Source organism: Neofelis nebulosa, chromosome 9 (genome assembly GCF_028018385.1).
Source record: "Neofelis nebulosa isolate mNeoNeb1 chromosome 9, mNeoNeb1.pri, whole genome shotgun sequence".
NCBI classification, from domain to species: domain Eukaryota; kingdom Metazoa; phylum Chordata; class Mammalia; order Carnivora; family Felidae; genus Neofelis; species Neofelis nebulosa.
In genome coordinates this window covers 113,401,795-113,421,345 of record NC_080790.1, presented here as the reverse complement: position 1 = coordinate 113,421,345, position 19,551 = coordinate 113,401,795, and the positions used below count along the sequence as shown (strand labels likewise).

At 48.2% G+C, this 19,551-nt stretch overlaps 1 protein-coding gene across 2 annotated transcripts; it reads left to right on the top strand.

Annotated features, from left to right (window-relative positions):
* Positions 1-160: 160 nt before the first annotated feature.
* C9H20orf202 (chromosome 9 C20orf202 homolog) lies at positions 161-18,373 on the top strand. Of its 2 annotated transcripts, XM_058685149.1 has the most exons (4): positions 161-1,030; positions 11,657-11,904; positions 12,374-12,448; positions 16,308-18,373. In XM_058685149.1, the coding sequence occupies exons 2-4, from the start codon at positions 11,830-11,832 to the stop codon at positions 16,539-16,541; spliced, it is 384 nt and encodes a 127-aa protein (XP_058541132.1). In that variant the 5' UTR covers positions 161-1,030; positions 11,657-11,829; the 3' UTR covers positions 16,542-18,373. The 2 variants fall into 2 exon arrangements, with proteins under 2 accessions (XP_058541132.1, XP_058541131.1); XM_058685148.1 differs by lacking the exon at positions 12,374-12,448.
* The last annotated feature ends 1,178 nt before the right edge of the window (positions 18,374-19,551 follow it).

The window sequence follows — 19,551 nt, the reverse complement described above, 5'->3', positions numbered from 1 at the left end:
ATGTCCACTATGTTACTAGGCAACATTGCTATGATAAAAATGACCCCTGAGGAAGAGGCTGGAACGAGCCATATGGTAATTGATTAGAATTGGAGCTATCAGTAGGAACTCCTGTTTAGCTTAACTTAGATGCAGAAGATTACATGTAGAAATGCTTATAAATATGTGTATGCACCCAGGTAGGTAAACAGGTGCCTGGACAGTGATAGCGCACAGCAGTGAGCACATGTGGTCCCCAGATTTGGTCTCCAATACCGTTCACCAACATAAGGAACCAGGGAGAGACAGCTAATTCTGGGACTGGAACAGAACATACACAACATGAGCATGGGGTGCGTTAGAGTGCCAGGAAGTAAGGAAGTCCTTCAATACAAAAAACACGCAGTACATAAACACACACACACACATTGATGGGGTGTGTCAAAGGATATAGGGGGCAGCTGAAAGAGCTTTCAAAAGCTGGACAATTTTGAACAAATAAAATAAGGCAGTACTGGATCATAAACCTGAAGTATGACCAACGAAAACAAAAAGGGGGAGGGGAGAAGAGATCAATCTCCCACACAGAATTCCAAATGTATAGATAACTTCATCCCCAAGGAGGGGAAACATAACTCCCCAGTGAAGTGTAAGCTGAGCATAGTGACTTTTCAGGGAGTACGGTGGGAAGAGGGGGTAACTTTACAGGGGAGAAGCATGACCAACTGACTACCTCAGCCGCGTGATCAAGGTCAACATCAGCCCGTTGTGTTGATAGCATGTACCCTTGATACGATGTCATGGGAATGGCACTTTACCTCAGTGTTCCTCCTCCCCAAACCTACAACCCCAGTCTACTTATGAGATAAACATCAGACAAATCCCAGTTGAGGCACATTCTGCAGAATGCCTGACCACTTCTCAGGACTGTCAAGGTCATCCAAAACAAGGAAAGCCTGAGGAACTGTCACAGCCAAGAGGAGCCTAAAGAGGCATGTTGTGTGGTATCCTGGCCAGAAAAAGGACACTGGTGAACACTAAGGAACTCTGAGTAAGTATGGACATTAGCTACTAATAATGTATTGGTTCATTCATTGTAACCAGCGTCCTGTACTAATGTGAGACGTTAATAATAGGGAAACTGGACGCCAGATATATGGGAACTCTCTATACTACCTTCCCAGTTTTTCCATAAATCTAAAATTGTTCTAAAAAAATAATTTAAGGGGCTCCTGGGTGGCTCAGTCGGTCGAGCGTCTGACTTCGGCTCACCCTCTGTGAGTTCGAGCCCCGCGTCGGGCTGTGTGCTGCCAGCTCGGAGCCTGGAGCCTGCTTCGGATTCGGTGTCTCCCTCTCTCTCTCTGCCCCTCCCCCGCTCATGCTCTGTCTCTCTCTGTCTGAAAAATAAACTAAACGTCAAAAAAATTGTTTAAATAATAATTGAAATAAAAACAGGAAGAGAGATTGGTAAACTACATCTGGACTGAAAGGAATGATAACTACTTGGTGGCAAATCGTACTTTGGGCTTCCTGAGGATGCTAACTCGTATCACCCGGCAGGTGCAAAGGTATTGGCTCCCATGAGGCCCCCACTGACAGAAGTGCCTGGTGCTAGCATTCTTCGAGTGCCTCGCTAGCAAGCTAAGGTTCCTGTCCTGCATCCTTCAGAGTAGGTCAACGTCAAGTGTGGCTCGTGGTCATCTGTGGTCTGACTCAGTGTGTAGTCAGACCTGAGGAGACCCCTTCTGCACACTGCCGTGGGTGGTAAGCAGGAGAGTGCTGTGATCAGATCTGCATTTTAAAAACGTTCTCTCTTCAGCTACTCCCAGGTGGGACAAGAGAGAAACAGAAACCCTTTGGGAGATTATTGTGGTCGTGTTGGCATGCCGCAATCTTCGATCAGTTTCCTGTTTGTGCATCTATCTGGTGATATCTGAGTCCGAGAGAGAGAGTGTGCGCTCTTCTAGAACATTAGAGCATCACTTAATCCAGCATTTTCCAAAAGAGCAATGATGCATAACATGATTTTAGGTGTTCTATAGATAAATGTGTTTTAGTTATATATTGCTGCATAACAAACCATCCCAGAACTTAACAGCTTAAAAGAAAACCACCATCTATTTGCTCAGTTTTGGGCTGGGCTCAGCAGGGACAGCTCAATTCTGCTCTACCTGGTGTCAGCTGGAACGGTCCAGACAGCTGGGAGGTGGCCAGAAACACTCAGACATCACCACGTATGTGGGACTTGGTTCTCACTGTCAGGTGTCAGCTGGCTTGTTCTGTTCTCTTCCACGTGGTCGCTAGATAATTAGCTTGGGCTTCCTCACACAATGGCGGTCTCAAGGTGGTCAGAGATTTGATAATGGCCCTCGACTCTCCCCCGGGTACGAAAGAAGAAGCTGTTGGAGCTTCTTAAAGCTGAGGGTTGAAACAGGCACACTGTCACTTCTGCTGTATTCTGTTGCTTTAGTGCAGGTGACAGTCTAGTCCAGAGTCGAGGGGAGGGGTCTACATAAGGGTATGAATACCAACAGGCACAGATCACCGGGGATGGTAACAGTCTCGCACCTCTAGAGTGTATCTATATCTATACACAGATATCTGTGTGTGTGTGCGTGTATTTGTGTGTGTGTGTGTGTGTGTGTGTGTGTGTGTGTGTATGGCTAGGTATTTATTTTAATGTGTTTTAGAAAATATATAACTAGTTCATGAAACCAGAGATATTGTGGATAATATAGCTTAGAGTGAAACAGAAGAAAATGAGTCTCTATAAAAGTTGGGGCAACATAGTCTGCTGGTTTCCTCTAATATTTACTCTCCCTTTCTCCCACTGGGAAAGGGCACCTGGCACAGTGCCCTTTGAATAAGGATTCCATTTCCCAGCCTCCCTTGCAGTTAGATGTGACGAAATGGACACTAAGCCATTAGACTATCAGAGGAGGTAGTATGTGGGCAAAATGTATTGTGGGGGGTGGGCAGGGGTTGAGAGAGAGAGCGCGCGCACATGTGCGAGTGGGGGAGGGGCCGAGGGGGAGAGGCAGAGAGAGGGAGGGAGAGAGAGAGAGAGAGACAAAGGGAGAGAATCTTTTTTTTTAACGTTTTTTTTTTTTTGGTTTGTTTGTTTGTTTGTTTTGGGACAGAGAGAGACAGAGCATGAACGGGGGAGGGGCAGAGAGTGAGGGAGACACAGAATCGGAAACAGGCTCCAGGCTCCGAGCCATCAGCCCAGAGCCTGACGCGGGGCTCGAACTCACGGACCACGAGATCGTGACCTGGCTGAAGTCGGACGCTTAACCGACTGCGCCACCCAGGCGCCCCCAAAGGGAGAGAATCTTAAGCAGGCTCCACACCCAGAGCAGAGCCTGATGCCAGCCTTGATCTCACAACCTGAGCCAAAATCAAGAGTCAGACCCTTAACTGACTGAGCCACACAGGCACTCCATGTATTGAGTGTTCTCAAAGGAAGTGGATATGCCCTCTTTCTCTTCTTTTGTTGTTCCTGCTGCCGGGATGCAGACCTGATAGCTGGAGCTTGTGCAGCCAGCTTGCACCATGAGGTAGAAGCACATTAGGGTGGAGAAGCAACAAAATTGAAGGAATCTGGATCCCAGATGATCATGAAATAGTTTCCCAAACTTTTATTTGTGAGAGAAATAAACCCCTATCTTATGGAAACACTATTAGTTGGGATTTTCTGTCAGGGGAACCATTCCTCTCTAATATGGTCAGTTTAAAGACATATACAGTATAAGTAAATCAATGTAGAGGTAGTAGGCAAAAATTGAGAAGAAAGTACATGAGTGGGGGCGCCTGGGTGGCTCAGTCGGTTGGGCGTCCAACTTCGGCTCAGGTCATGATCTCGCGGTTCGTGAGTTCAAGCCCCGCGTCGGGCTCTGTGCTGACCACTGGGAGCCTGGAGCCTGCTTCGGATTCTGTGTCTCCCTGTCTCTCTGCCCCCCTCCCCACGCCACCCCCCCCCCCCCCCCGCTAACACTCTGTCTCTCAAAAATGAACAAACATTTAAAAAAATTAAAAAAAAAGAAAGAAAGAAAATACATGAGTGGCCAAAGAGAAAAAAGGTTGTCCTATGGCCACACTGAGGGTTAGCAGAAGTACAACCAGAACCAAGGGCCTCTGGCTTCCAGATTGATTTGGGGACCTCAGATAGACCTCAAGTTCCAGCCACATCCTACTGTGCCCTACCGCACTCACTTTTGTCCGTCTCTGGGCATCTTGCTGAGTTCTGGTGTTTGGGTTGGCTCACTCGTTTTATATTTACCTTCTGGTACCATCCTGGCTCACCTGGTTTTCCTGGAGCTCTGATGCTTTCAGGGAGTGGCTCTGATATCACGGTAATGGGACACGGTTCAGGGACCGGAGGAAATGAGGTGGTGGCCGTGTATGCATCAGGCCCTGGAGAGAGAGAGCGCGCGCGCACACACACACACACACACACACACACACACACACACACACACCTACCTCTTCAGCCACCTTGGCCCTCTTTTCCTTCCTCTCCACCTGGTCAGTCTGAAGCTCCCAGCCTTGGGGAGTGAAAAACCTGGGTGCTGTGATTTCTCCCTGCCCTGGAGAGAAAAAAAAGAAGGGGAATGGAGAGTCCTATCCCCAGGCTCTGCAAAAGCGAGCCCCTCCACCTGGCAGCTCTGTGAGGACAGGGACCTCGTCTTCTCTCATCCACGGGTCCTTCTCCCCAGGCCAGCACAGGCTCCGGGCGCTGGAGGCACTGGGTTAACTGCATTTAAAGCACCCCTCGGGAGAAGGTGGGCCCAGGAAGAAAGGAGGGGGGGCCTTGATGGAGTACCTCCTGCGTGCCACCAGTCCCCGTGCTGGGTCATCTTCCCTGGTCCCAGGACAGCTTAGAGCTGGAGCTTATTCACCAGGAGAGGGAACCGGGGCTCGGAAGAACCAGGCAACTTGCATCCGAGTCGCCCCCAAGGCCAGCTGGGGTCAAGGAGGCCTTCTTCCCCCTGTCTCATTCTGCTTCACTCGAGTCTCCACCACCTCGTTGGGGGCAGGGGCCACACGCCCCTGACCTAGGAGGTAGGGATGTAGGACTGTGATGCCTGGATATGGGACAGGTGTGTGTAAGGCACACGTATACGGGGCACTTGTGTACCAGGGGCTAGTATACCACGCATAGGACACTCAAGGGCAGCACAGGTGTGCTCAGAAAGAGATGCACGGGACCCATGTGGACAGGGCACCCGAGGATAGGACGTATTGTGGCCTCAGTTCCCTGAGAAGCAGACCTGAGACAAAACTTTGAGGGCAAGGGGCTTATTTGGGAGGTGGTCCCAGGGGGCGCAGCAGATGGAATGGGAAAGTGAGAGAGAAGGGAAGGCTTCTAACACACTGCAGGTGCATCGACGAGCCTGTGATTGCTGTGGGCAGCTGAGGCTCAGTCCAGCTGGATTCCCGAGCGCCGAGGGAAGGGAGGTCTCTACCCACTGACCGCGGCTTGTCGTTGCGGAGGGCTGTTCCCGTGCTCCGGTCCGTACAGGTCCTCCGCACAGGTCAAGCACGTTTCCGAAGCAGAGGGTCAGGCGTGCTTTGCGGTAGGAGGCCTGGACACATACGGAGAAGGTGGGTGTTGAGAGGATATGGACACGGCTCGGGGAGCATTTGCTACAGGACGCGGGGTGCCGGGCCCGGGCTCGGGGACCTACGAATGCAGAGATACAGGGCGCAGGCAGCAGACAAGTGATGGATTACCGGTCTTGTTTGTCTGGGCCCAAGTGGGGGCCTGCTGGAAGGGGACACGCAGCCACAGAAGGAGAGGGGGTGTCGGGCCCCCCAAGCCAGCTGTACTCCATTCTTGTGCTCCCTGTGGTTGGCATGTTCGCACGTGCTTGCGAACTTCACAGAGGAGCAGATCAGGTCATGGCCAAGAAAACGTGTGTGAGAAAATAAAGCACATAGGTGGGAGGAGATTGCGGAAAGGACGTGACGGAGGGGAAATCAAGGGCCCGGCTTCTGCTGCTGTTTTTATAGGACACTGGCTTAACTCCTGTAATAAAGAGACCCGGAACAATCATGACCTGATTTCTCTCTCATGTTAGAGTGCACTTGGCAGTTAAGGCTGGCTGGTGGCTTCACCGATCACAAGAGACCCCGGTTCCTTCTATCTTGTTGTTTTGCCATCTTCTACCTTGTGGTCCAAGGCTCTGCTCCACCTCCAGCCCTTCCGACCACTCACTACGTCCAATCCACAGAAGGAGGACAAGGGGAGGGGGCAGGAACCTTCCTCCGCCTTCTTCTTAAGGGCACAGCCCAGAGATTGCACCCATCAGTTCCATTCCTGTCCCATCCGCCAGGATTGAGTCACGTGGCCACATTTACACTTGCAAGGCAGTCTGGGAATGTAGTCTTTTGCCATGTGTGAACGGAAGAAGGGATATTGAGGGACACCCTGCTTTACCATAGTTGCTGACTTGCATGGGCAATTCACATTTCCGGTGGAGCAGTTTCTTCATCTGCAAATTCATTCATTCATTCAATGTCTATTTACATCTATATCATCTATATCTATATCTATATCTATATCCTCTATATCTATATACCTAATTTATATCTATATCTATATCTATATCTATATCTATATCTATGTCTATATCCTCTATATCTATATACCTAATTTATATCTATATCTATATCTATATCTATATCTATATCTATATCTATATATCTATGTCTATATCCTCTATATCTAGATACCTAATTTATATCTATATCTATATCTATATCTATATCTATATCTATATCCTCTATATCTATATACCTAATTTATATCTATATCTATATATCTATATCTATATCCTCTATATCTATATACCTAATTTATATCTATATCTATATCTATATCTATGTCTATATCCTCTATATCTATATACCTAATTTATATCTATATCTATATCTATGTCTATATCCTCTATATCTATATACCTAATTTATATCTATATCTATATCTATATCTATATCTATATCTATATCTATCTATATCTATATCTATATATCTATGTCTATATCCTCTATATCTAGATACCTAATTTATATCTATATCTATATCTATAGCTATATCTATATCCTCTATATCTATATACCTAATTTATATCTATATCTATATCTATATCTATATCTATGTCTATATCCTCTATATCTATATACCTAATTTATATCTATATCTATATCTATATCTATATCTATATATCTATGTCTATATCCTCTATATCTATATACCTAATTTATATCTATATCTATATCTATGTCTATATCCTCTATATCTATATACCTAATTTATATCTATATCTATATCTATATCTATATCCTCTATATCTATATACCTAATTTATATCTATATCTATATATCTATATCTATATCCTCTATATCTATATACCTAATTTATATCTATATCTATATCTATATCTATATCTATATCTATATCTATGTCTATATCCTCTATATCTATATACCTAATTTATATCTATATCTATATCTATATCTATATATCTATGTCTATATCCTCTATATCTATATACCTAATTTATATCTATATCTATATCTATGTCTATATCCTCTATATCTATATACCTAATTTATATCTATATCTATATCTATATCTATATCTATATCTATATCTATATCTATATCCTCTATATCTATATACCTAATTTATATCTATATCTATATCTATATCTATATCTATATCTATATCTATATCTATATCTATGTCTATATCCTCTATATCTATATACCTAATTTATATCTATATCTATATCTATGTCTATATCCTCTATATCTATATACCTAATTTATATCTATATCTATATCTATATCTATATCTATATCTATATCTATATCTATATCTATATCCTCTATATCTATATACCTAATTTATATCTATATCTATATCTACATCTATATCTATGCCATTCTTGTAGTATAAAGAACAATTTTCGAACCCTCTGATTGCTAATGGACCTTATAAGCCCCAGCGGTCACGTGCGTGGTCTTTCTTGCTCACCACTATATACCCACGGCACCCAGTGGAGGGTTTGGCACATGGAAGCCATGTTATTAGCTGCCCATGGATGATGAATGGATGGCCATTCTGGCTTTTTTATTTGGTGAGGACCTCTCCCCCCCCGCTCAGGGATTTAAGCCTCTCCCTTTCCGGGCCTCCCGGCTCCACCAGACTTATCCCTGTGTGCCAAGCCTTGCTGCGTCTGTGAAGTGAAATGTGCTATGAGCCAGCATCTTGAGAGTGGGATTAAAAATCAATGAAAATGCATCAAAACGAGTTAACCACGAGAAATGGCTTTCCAGGGTGATGAGGCATCAGTGCTAAAGGCCAAGGACAGAGCGTCAGATTCTAAGTGCCAAGAGCTCCTATCAACACCACTACTGTGTCGGGCAGAGAAGCCACCGGGCCTGCCCAGGGGGACAGAACATGGCCTGGCTTGAGCCCCTGCACGACCCCCCCCCCACTACTTTGTAACATCAAGCAAGATCCTCCCACGCAGGTCAGGGAGGACAGGTTCTCGTTCCAGCCCTGTTGTTCACCTGCTTGGTTGATCCTAGAAAAATCCATGCCACTTGGAGCCTCAGTTTCCTCATCGGTAAAAGAGGTTGATAATAGGATCTATCTATGACCAACTATGAAGTGCGGAGAACAATGGTACCGACCTTACAGGCAGAAGTTCACAGCACCCTTAGCATCTCAGTAATTTTTAAAAAAATTTTTAATGTTTGTTTATTCTTGAGAGAGAGAGAGAGAGAACGTGAGCAGGGGAGGGGCAGACAGAGGGAGACACAGAATCCGAAGCGGGCTCCAGGCCCCGAGCTGGCGTCCCAGAGCCCGATGCGGGGTTCGAACTCACGAACTGCGAGATAGTGACCAGAGCCGAAGTCAGACGCTTAACCGACTGAGCCACCCAGGCGCCCCAAAGCTCAGTATTTTCTTCACAGTGTGCCAGGCTCAAAGAAACACCTAAGGGCTGTTTGTTAACCCCAAAGCTCAGTATTTTCTTCACAGTGTGCCAGGCTCAAAGAAACACCTAAGGGGGCGCCTGGGTGGCGCAGTCGGTTAGGCGTCCGACTTCAGCCAGGTCACGATCTCGCGGTCCGTGAGTTCGAGCCCCGCGTCAGGCTCTGGGCTGATGGCTCGGAGCCTGGAGCCTGTTTCCGATTCTGTGTCTCCCTCTCTCTCTGCCCCTCCCCCGTTCATGCTCTGTCTCTCTCTGTCCAAAAATAAATAAAAAAAAAAAAAAAAAAAAAAAGAAACACCTAAGGGCTGTTTGTTAAACATTTGGGTTCAAACACCTTAATAGCTTGTCCAGTAGCCACTAGAGGTTTTTGTATCTCCCTCAAAATTTAAAAATATTTCGCAGTGCCCCCGTGAGTATTCTGCAGTCCCTTGGGGTGCCTTGGCACATGGTTTGGGAACTGCGGCCATAAGATTTTGAGGATGAAACGGAGTTCTGTATGTCAAGGGCTTAGCGTGATGCCTGGTCTAGAGCAGAAGGTCAATAAATGTTGGTGGTCCTAGATTATCCTTCAACCGTCATTCCGAAATCACCATCTCTCTGGTTCTTTCCATGTCTCCTGCCACTGCCACGGCAATTCTTTCTGCCTCCAGCTCCTGCCACTTCCTGGTTTCTGCTTGCCGCCTTCCCTCTGGGCCCCCCCAGGTCCAGGGCCCCCCTCCTGAACTAACTTCCTTCCTGGTCTAGAATTGGCGCTCCCTCTTCTCCACTCCTCCCTAACTCCACATGCTCGCCAGGATCTCTTTGTAGGTGGAGTGCACATCCCTGCCTCTTAACCTTGAGCTTGGCCAGGTGATTCCCTTTGTCCAGTGGCACGTGGCAAAGAAAACAGTGGCAGTCCCGAGTCTAGGCTTTAAGAGGCTTTGTATGGTTCCACTTGCCCTCTTACCCTTTGCCATTGCCAAGAGGAAAACATGGCCCAGTAACCCAGTGATTCCACAAAGCGGGCTCGGGGCTGCAGATCCGCAGACCATCCCAGTCGACCCACAGACTCAAGAGCGAAAATAAATGACTGCTGTTTGAAGGGATGGACTTTTATTCACCTTCTCAGAGAGAAGATCTGATTGGGTCATTTGGTCACCACCCCGGACTCAGCTCCTTTCACACCGTGACCCACAAACCACCCCGTCCTGTCCCATCTGTAGATGGCTGCCTCTGGCTGGGGGCACTACAGGGTCATGGGACACACAGCCTGGAAGAAATTGTTTCTGGCCAACGTGGCAGACGAGAGTTTCTTGGACCCTCTCCGGTTCTAAAGAGTGACCACGGAACCAGGAGAAATTGCACCCAAAATCTGTTCTGCGTGTGGCAGAATGAATCTCAGGCTGTAAACCCCAGGGCACAAGAAATGTGACATTTCTTACAACTCAATTTAGTAACTACTTTGAATCTCATTATACCTAAGATGGAAAGGATGAGGTCCAAGTTCACACACAAAGTTTGGTAGAGCTGGGGTTACAACCCAGGTGTCCTGGCTTCCTGAATGGCCACCCTTTCCTGTCTGGTCCATCTCATGCTTGGAAGGAGCCCCAGGTCCCGCCTCCAAGCCAGTGGAGCTCCTCCCCTTCCCTCAGCATCCAGACTGCCCTGGGCACTCCACTGAATGCCAGCTTGGCAGAATTCTGTGCAGAAGTTTCCTCCCACGGAGTCCCAGGCTGCCTCCCTAGGTCCTGTACTCACTACCCTCGCTCTGTCTTCTGGGACTACTCCAAAGGTACACTCTTTTTTTCTTTCATTTATACACGTTTGCCTTCATTTTTGCTTCTATAAATTCTATTTAGTTCTTTTTTGAATCTGCCTTTAAAAAAAAATGTTTATTTATTTTTCATGTTTATTCATTTGGCTCATGACCTGAGCCAAAATCAAGAGTCGGACACTTAACCAACTGAGCCACCCAGGTGCCCTGAGTCTGCCTTTTTAACGGTGCTTTTTCCTTATGTTTTTATTCTTTCTTGTATGAATTTAATTCTTTGCAAAATACTTTGTTGTTGTCTTCCTTTGAAGTTGCTCGGAAAAGAGGGGCCTAACCCTGCCGTCTATGGCGGCTGCTGACTCTCCCTTATGGTTGATGGTTTCCTTGTGCGTCTCGTAATTCTGAATTCTGAAGTCCTCTGGAGGGAAGCTTTGTGGACAGATTGTGCAGCCTGGCTTGAGGGCAAATCCCCCTGAAATGAGTTTTGCTGGTCCCCTCTGCTCTTTATCTGGGACCGCCATGTTAATTCTTAGTTTGGGGTACCTCGTTCATGTGGACAGAATAAGTTATTTTAAACTCTATGTAGGCATAGATCCTGTGTATTTTCATCATAATATCAATGTGATCACTGTTTTCTCTATCCACTATGATGTCCTCCAGGACATTTGATTCGGGGACATATCCCCAAAGCCGAGAGCAGAACTTGGCATGTAGTAATGTCAATACGTGTTTGTTGAAAGAAACAACTAAAGTATACCCACTTCACCGTATGTTGTGAAGAATAAATGGTGTATCTGTTGGCCTCTGTTTGCCCAATTAAAAAGGAAGTTTTATCATCTCACATAATAGGCAGATGCTGTTGGTGATTCTGTGGCTCGGTGGTTTCTAATGTCTCCACGATTTTTTTGGTCTCTGTCTTAGGTTGCAAGACGATTCCCGTAGCTCCAGGCATCACATCCACATTCCAGGCTGAAGGAAGGGGAAGACAGTAGGAGTACAAGGGGGAGCTTCATTGACATTTTTCCTTTTATCGGGAAGATAAGTTTTCTTAGAAGTCTAACAGCAAATTTCCGCTTTGATCTCCTTTTCTAGAAATGGGGGCAAGGACACCCCAGGAGCAAGGGGACCTGGAAAGTGAAGATGTCCCTTTATCGAGACTCTGTGGAGAGGTGAGGACGGAGGGAGGGGATTAGGGACATGGATGCAGTATCTGCCCCAAATGGGATCAGATATATATAAAGCACTCAGAGCAAACCCAGCCTTCAGAAAGAGCCACCTAGTCTCATAATTATTAATTAATCATTAATAATATAGTAATAATTGTCATTATTTAAAGCTTTACAGTCACTATGATCCTCTTGGCGTCAGACCTTGGATTCCGGAACCACTGGGCACTGAGGTGCCCATACCCCAGTGGTCTCCTTCCTTCCCTCCTTCAGAGCACTGAAGCCCTTTAAAAAAAAAAAAAAAAAAAAAAAAACCAGCCACATTTTCCAACGTAAGCCACTTCCTGCTCTCATTAACTCCATCCTCAGTGACTGAGGCAGACCCTGCTCCCTACTTGAAGCAGGTAGGAGACTGTACAAATCAAAGGCCCCTCGGGCCCATCACCGGGTCAGTATCAAGGTCTCCTCCAAGGACACTGAGATGGAAACAGCAGAAGAGCCAACCCCAAGTCTTGGGCAGACCCTGGAGTGGCTGAGAAAGGAGCTGGTAAGACCTCGCATTTCTTTTTACCTGACAACTCCACCCATATCTTCCTAGGTTCCCTGGGCCCCCCTCCTAGGGCCCCTTGTCGGGGGGCAGAGCCTGGAACCAGGGGATAGGCCCCGCAGGTTCCCCTCTGATACCAGCCATGAAGCACACAATCGCCGTCTCAGGTGCTGGGATAAGTAGGTCGTGGCCTACATAGGAGGAGGCTCTGGGTGCAGTGCTGGCCAGACTGGCCTTAGAATTACACCGAGTCCTGGGATCGCGCCCAGCTCTGCTGCTGTGTGGCCTCCAGCAAGTGACTTGACCCCTGTAAACCTCAATTTCCTTACCATACAAATGGGATGGCAATAGAACCGACATTGCTGGGGTTACTGTCATAGTTTGGTAAGGAGGCAGGTGTAATTCCCTTAGTGTCTTCTTGGCTATCACAATCCTCGCCCCAGGGGTGGGGGGTAGGGGGAGGTTGGGCACACCCACTGTCCTAGCCCGGGCCCTCTAGAGAGAAGAAACCTGCACAAGGATTGGGATACGAACGATATATTTGGAGGCGCAGCCTAGAGAGGTGAGAACGAGGGAAAGAGGGGGTGGTGGCAAAGGGCGATGCCATGTGAGGCGATGCACTGTGTCACCAAGCAGGCCACCACTTTGGAAGGAACCTCAAGAGGCCCAGTGCCCTCTCTGCAGCTGGTTTTCCTGGCTGCAATGTTCTCTGCAGGATGCAGGGGTTAAAGGGGAATCTGCACCCTGGGGGAAGGGGACAGAGGAGAAACTGTACTTGCCCAGCTCACTCCTGTCTCCTGTTTCCTGTGGGTAAAGGTCCACCCCCTGGGCCTTACCCCTCCTGAATTCATGGATTATGTTACTTGGTTCCTTGCTGGCTGCTCCGGAAGCCAGGCCTTATGCCTCTCTTCGTGCTGTTTTCTCCAAGTCCAAAAACAGAGGGATGCCCCAGAGCTCATGAGGACACCGGCCAAGAGAGAGAAAGAAGTGGTTCAGGGAATCTCAGAAGGCACCCAAGGTTTGGATCCCAATAGCCCAGCTTTTTAGTCAGGGGAGGGACAGGTGGGATTGTCCAAAAATGACCTTCTCGGTTGCCAGGTAACAGGCCAGCTGGGACCCAACCCTGTCCTCACCCCAGTGGGAGGGGCTGAGCCAGTAGGGCTTCTCGTGGCGCGGGGGTGGGGGTGGGGGGACTCCATCAGTGGGAGCTGCAGCTTCTCACAGTCCCCAGGGATCCAGAGGCTGGGCAGGGCCCTTCCCTACGCTCCCCTGAACCCTGGGCACCCACGCTGAGTCTGCTTGGTGCCTGAACCCAAAGTCCGATTTCCACCTGCTAAGGTACCTCTCTCTCACCACATAAAGAGGAAAAACAAGGCAGGGCTGGGGGCAGCCTCCCAGGCCCAAGCACCTCACTCCACATGATGCCAAGAGACGGGAGCCTTGAGTCTCCACCTGCCGATCCCGGTCTTGTAAATTGCCCTGTCAAGACGATTTTGTCTTCTATCAGAGGGAGTCGCATAACTCCATAACGACACCCCTGCAGCCCAGCCAAGAGGCTTCACTTGACCAGCAGGGAAGGATCAGCCCTGGACAGTGACTTGGCATGGCAGAGGGAGCAGAGTGGTAACACTCGCTACCATAGACGAAAAGTCCAGGGCCCTCCCGCCTCCTGTGGCCCTTACGTGATGGGGATCACGGAAGCCCCAAACACCTGGTGGGACCTGAAAGAGGGGAGGGAACTGTGCCAAAGCAAACCAGTCTGATGACTAAGGGCCATTCATTTCAGAGGCAGGAAAGAGCTTTCAGTGCAGAGCTCCAGCCCCCAGGACCCCTCGCCCGGTGAGTGGGACCCCCGCCTCCTGTTGAAGCCGGTTTGCTCAGGGTTTCCGGCCAAGTCCAAAGGCACTGAGTCTCCCACCTCCCCTAACACTGCGGCCACGCCGTGTGCCTGACTGCGTCCTCAGGAGCCCGTGCTTGAAGCTGGTGCCAAAGATTGGATGACAACGTGTATCAGGAAAACCCTACAATTAAAAAAAACAACAACACAGACTTCAGGTTTTCCCCAACATCAAGGAAGAGGTGGCACTGGGGAGCCCCCGTGTTCTCAGAAGGTGGTTTTCTCTCTACTCTGTTGGGACCACTGCTGCTCGCCTGTGGTGGCTTTCCATTCACATTGGTGACATAATTTGTCATGACAAGAAAATACTCCCCTAATGGAGAAGTAATGTTAATAATTACCTCTTGGAGAGACAGACAGACGGACAGACAGACAGTAGGGACGCCATTCCCCGGGGTGCCTTTTGGGGGAGCAGACTGAAGTGCAGCATGGGGTGGGAGGACGTGGGGGAAACTTTACACCACATGCCCCTTTGTGGCTTTGCAATTTTGTATCGTGTGTAAGAATTACCCAGTCAGAAAAGTGAAGTTTTAACATCTTATCATGTGAGTTACGCTGACCAGTGTTGACAGAATGAGAAGCCCAAACTGAGAAATGCCAAGTGTTTACTTAATGCATTAAACACACACACACACACACACACACACACACACGCACACACAAACGATCGTAGGGGCGCCTGGGTGGATCGGTTGGTTGGGCGACCGACTTCAGCTCAGGTCAGGATCTCAGGGTTCGTGAGTTCGAACCCCCGCCTCAGGCTCCACGCTGGGAGTGCGGAGCCTGCTTGGGATCCTCTGTCTCTCTGCCTCTCTCCCACTCATGCTCTCTCTCTCTCTCTCTCAAACTAAATAAAACTTAAAAAACCCTAGGGGCGCCTGGGTGGCGCAGTCGATTAAGCGTCCGACTTCAGCCAGGTCACGATCTCGCGGTCCGTGAGTTCGAGCCCCGCGTCAGGCTCTGGGCTGATGGCTCGGAGCCTGGAGCCTGTTTCCAATTCTGTGTCTCCCTCTCTCTCTGCCCCTCCCCCGTTCATGCTCTGTCTCTCTCTGTCCCAAAAATAAAAAAAATAAATAAATAAATAAAAAAAACCCCAAACAATAGTATGCTCATTACAATAGAAATTTGCTGGATTCTCTTACCGCTTATGCATGCCATCAAATGCCATATCATGTGTCATGTACCTTCTGGAAAACTCCACTCTATGTTCATAAGAAGATGAAAGGGAAAGGGCAAATCATGTCTTAGGATTGTAGTGAAAGTAGTTTTGACCTCCCTGACCCCTGAAAGGGTTTTTGGGGACCCAAGCTTTCCCTGGACCTTATGTTGAGAATCGCTGTTTCAAAGGGCTCCTCCCGCCTGCTTGCAAGGTATACTCTACTTTGTTTTAACACGAAGTCGCTTTCACTTTAATACCTATAAAGTGCTTTGTTTGTTGCAGTGAGGATTAAGGCATAGAGTGGGGCTGTGAATAAGAATAACATTTGGGGCGCCTGGGTGGCTCAGCCGGTTGAGCGTCCAACTTCAGCTCAGGTCATGATCTCACAGCTGGTGAGTTCGAGCCCCGTGTCGGGCTCTGTGCTGACAGCTCAGAGCCTGGAGCCTGCTTTCGATTCTGTGCCTCCCTCTCTGTCTCTCTGCTTCTCCCCCATTCATGCTCTCTCTCTCTCTCTCAAAAATAAATAAACATTAATTTTTTTTTTTTTTTTAACCATGATGATGATGAAGGTTCTCACAGAGCTTGGTAGTTGAGCATGTTGTATTTTAGAGCACGGGCAAACGCATTCAGTTCTCCTGAGAGCCTTGAAAGGGAAGCAAGTGCCTTCCACTTTGCAGATGAAGAAACTGAGGCTTTGGTGGACAAGGCTCCTGTGAGGTTGTGGGTTTGTGTCCAGGGAGCCAGCGACAGGAACAGGCTTTCTGGGGACTGCCCAGCCCCCTCACCCTCATTCTCTCTCCTAGGCTGAGATGCAGGTTCAGGACCAGAGACTGCTGCTCACACTGAGGCATCTTCACAGGGTCCTGGAGGAACTGCGTGCTAAGAGTGCTCACTGGGACGATGCCACGTCCAGCAGAGGGACGTCCCCCATCAGAGCTCGAGCGGGCTCTGAAAGCCGGGGCTGCCCCTCCATCTCCTCCAAGGCGTTGGCCCAGCTCCTCCGAGGGGCAGACAGCCGGCGAAGCTCCCTCCCTTGACTGGCCAGGCCTGAGGCCGGGCTTGAACTCTCCCCCTGCTTGTCCAAGCTTTTGACTGTGATGCTGCTGGAAGAGAGCACTGGAATGGGAGTCGGGGAGCCAGGGCTCTGGGTTCCTCTCTGCCCTCATCTGCTATGCGTCCTTGAACCCATCACTCAACTTCTCCGTGGCATTGGTTCCTTTTCAGTGGCTCATCAGGGTTTTTGGTGAGGCACAAATAAGATATCGGGTGTGAACACCAGTGGATTCGTGGCCTCTGGCAAGCAGTAATCCTACCCTTGGGCATTTCTCACAAGGCGATTGTCAAGACAAAGGAAGAACTCCACGTGCTGCAGAGGATGTTTGGTGTTGCCCTGGGGAAAATTAGCGCCCCCTCCCCCACCCCACAGTGACTCCATAGTTGTTTTCTGTCTTCCCAGAGGGCCTTCACATTCCTCCCTCTGAAAGCAACAGGCCCAGTCACCACTCCAGCCACAGGGATGGGCCTATGGCCAGGCCTGGCCAATAATGATTCATAACCACCCTAATAACATGATTGGCCTAACGGGAGGGCATGTGACTCAACAGAGCCAATCACAGTCCTTCTCTGGGATCGCTATCTGGATGTTCTTTCCATTGCGGTTGCAAGGCGGGGGAGTGCTGCAAATGGCCATGTGCTCTCCCTACCAGGTGAAGAAAACTTGACCTCAGTAGGAAAAAAAAAAGGGGGGGGGGTGTAGAGGAAGGGCCACAGGACAGATGGACAGAGAGGAAGGGCGCTGGCTCTTTTTAGTCCCTGATTGTGTGAGTTACTCCTCCATTCTTTCCAGTGACACAAACCAGGAAATTCCACCACCACATCCTCCACCACGCACACCGGATTTGTTTCTGCTTAAGCTGACTTGAGTAGGGCTGCCCTCATGTGCAACTGAAATGATCCTGAAGAATACAACCCAGATGTTCAAAGAAGCAAAGAGAAACACTAAAGAGAAGGGCATTTTGCGCACTCGGCATTGGCAGCGACAGTCCTGTAACCTCAGACAATGAGGTTTGGGCTGTGACAGAACGCTCTGTCGTATGCGGTGCTGGAGTCATAACTTTGACAAGTTCTATCTGCCTATAAGAAAGACTTTAAAAATAAGGCAGGTGAAAATGTGAAAGGTCTTGTGTTACGATGGTCCAATGATTGGTAAGCCTTTTTATTTTTGAGAATCGACTTGCATGTTGTTAGAATATTGTTTTTCTGGCTTTGGAAAAGTAAAGCTGTTGTATACAGAGGCAAGGGGGGGGGATGTGTTGTATGTACAATGCTTACAGTCAGACTAACCTGGGATTTTAATACAATACAGTGTTTGATAATATATAAAAAAAAGACAGTGTTTGATAATATAAAAAAAAAAGACTTCTCTGTCCCACAGCTGAGAGGATAAGCAAAATGTGGTATGTACATAAAATGGAATATCCATCAGCCTTGAAAGGGAAGGAGATTCTGGCACGTCCTACCACATGGGTGAACCTTGAAGACATGATGCTAAGTGAAATGAGCCAGTCACAGAAGGACACTGTACGATCCCATTTGTATGAGGCACCTTGCATAGTCAATCCATAGAGGCAGGGAGTAGAAGATTGGCTGCCAGGAGCTTAGGGAAGGGACAGCGGGGAGTTATTGTTTAAAGGGTCCACGGTTTCAGTTTTGCAAGATGAGAAAAGTTCTATGGTTGGATGGTGGTGGTGGCGGGGCCATAACACTGTGAATATACTTGATGTCACCGAGCTGCACGCTGAAAAATGGTTAAAATGGCACTTTTATGTTATATTTTACCACAACTGAAAATAAATACTTAAAAAAATTTTTTTAAGTGTATTTATTTACTTTGAGAGAGATAGAGTGTGAGCGGGGTAGGGGCAGAGAGAGAGGGGGGAGAGAGAGAGAGAATCCCAAGCAGGCTCCATGCTCCATGTGGGGCTCAAACCCACGACCCGTAAGATCATGAGCTGAGCCGAAATCAAGAGTCAGATGCTTAAATCCCCCAGGCGCCCCTAAAAAGAAATACTTAAAAAAAAAACCCTGTTCTGTGATGCTGGGGGTGGGGCCCCAAAAACCACATCTCTGCGTTACCAGCCACTCCGGGTTGGACTTTGTTAGACTTTACCGGCAAGCAGGGTGAGCCTGGAGAGACACTGCAGGGCTAGAGCACAGAGAAAAAGCTTACTTTTTCATCTCTGTTCTCTGTAGCTGCCTGTGGGCCCCAGCTCCAGGGAGCACTACCCAGCCAGAAGTGCTTATTTATCTCACTGCACAGATTCCCTTTTCAAGGCTCTAGAGCCCGGTCCTGGGGGGGATCCTGTCCCCAGAGCCAGAGACACCAGCTCCGGATGGCCCAGAGCCTCCTTCCCTAAAGCTGAGTTCCTGCCTCATCTGAACCTTCTGTGCCAGACATGAGCCCCAGCTGAGCAGAGCTCCCTTCTCAAATATCTGAAGTTTACTCCCCAGGGCTCCTCCTCTGTTTCTATATTTTAATAATTTCAGTCTCTTCTCTTTTTACCCTCAGCCCTGGGGGCGGCAAACGCTTCCTGCAAGCGTTCTTTTTATAACCCTTTAGTCACCCAGTTAACAACTTTATACCTAGTTAGCAATTCTCTATATTAAAATCTCTCCCTTAAAATAGCTGGAGTGGCTTCTGTCTCCTGCCTGGCTCTGGCTGTCACAGTTCCGGCTATCCCCATCAGTGCTGCTGGGATCACTGGTGTTCATGTCCCTCGGTCCACGGGAAAGAGAGTTTCTCCAGGGCGTGTAATGGAGGGTTGAATTGGAGGTTCGGTATGAGACACGTGTTTTCCACCGTGGGGGCCACTCACACTCCCACAGCAGTGTCTGAGAGTCCCTGTTGCTCCACATTGTCACCGACACTTGGTATTGTCAACCTTCTTCATCGCTGTCAGTAGAATGGGTGCAAAGTGGTATGGCATTGGGATCTTAACTTGCATGCTCCTGGTTCCATATGTGGGTGTTAAGCCGGGTTCTCATTCC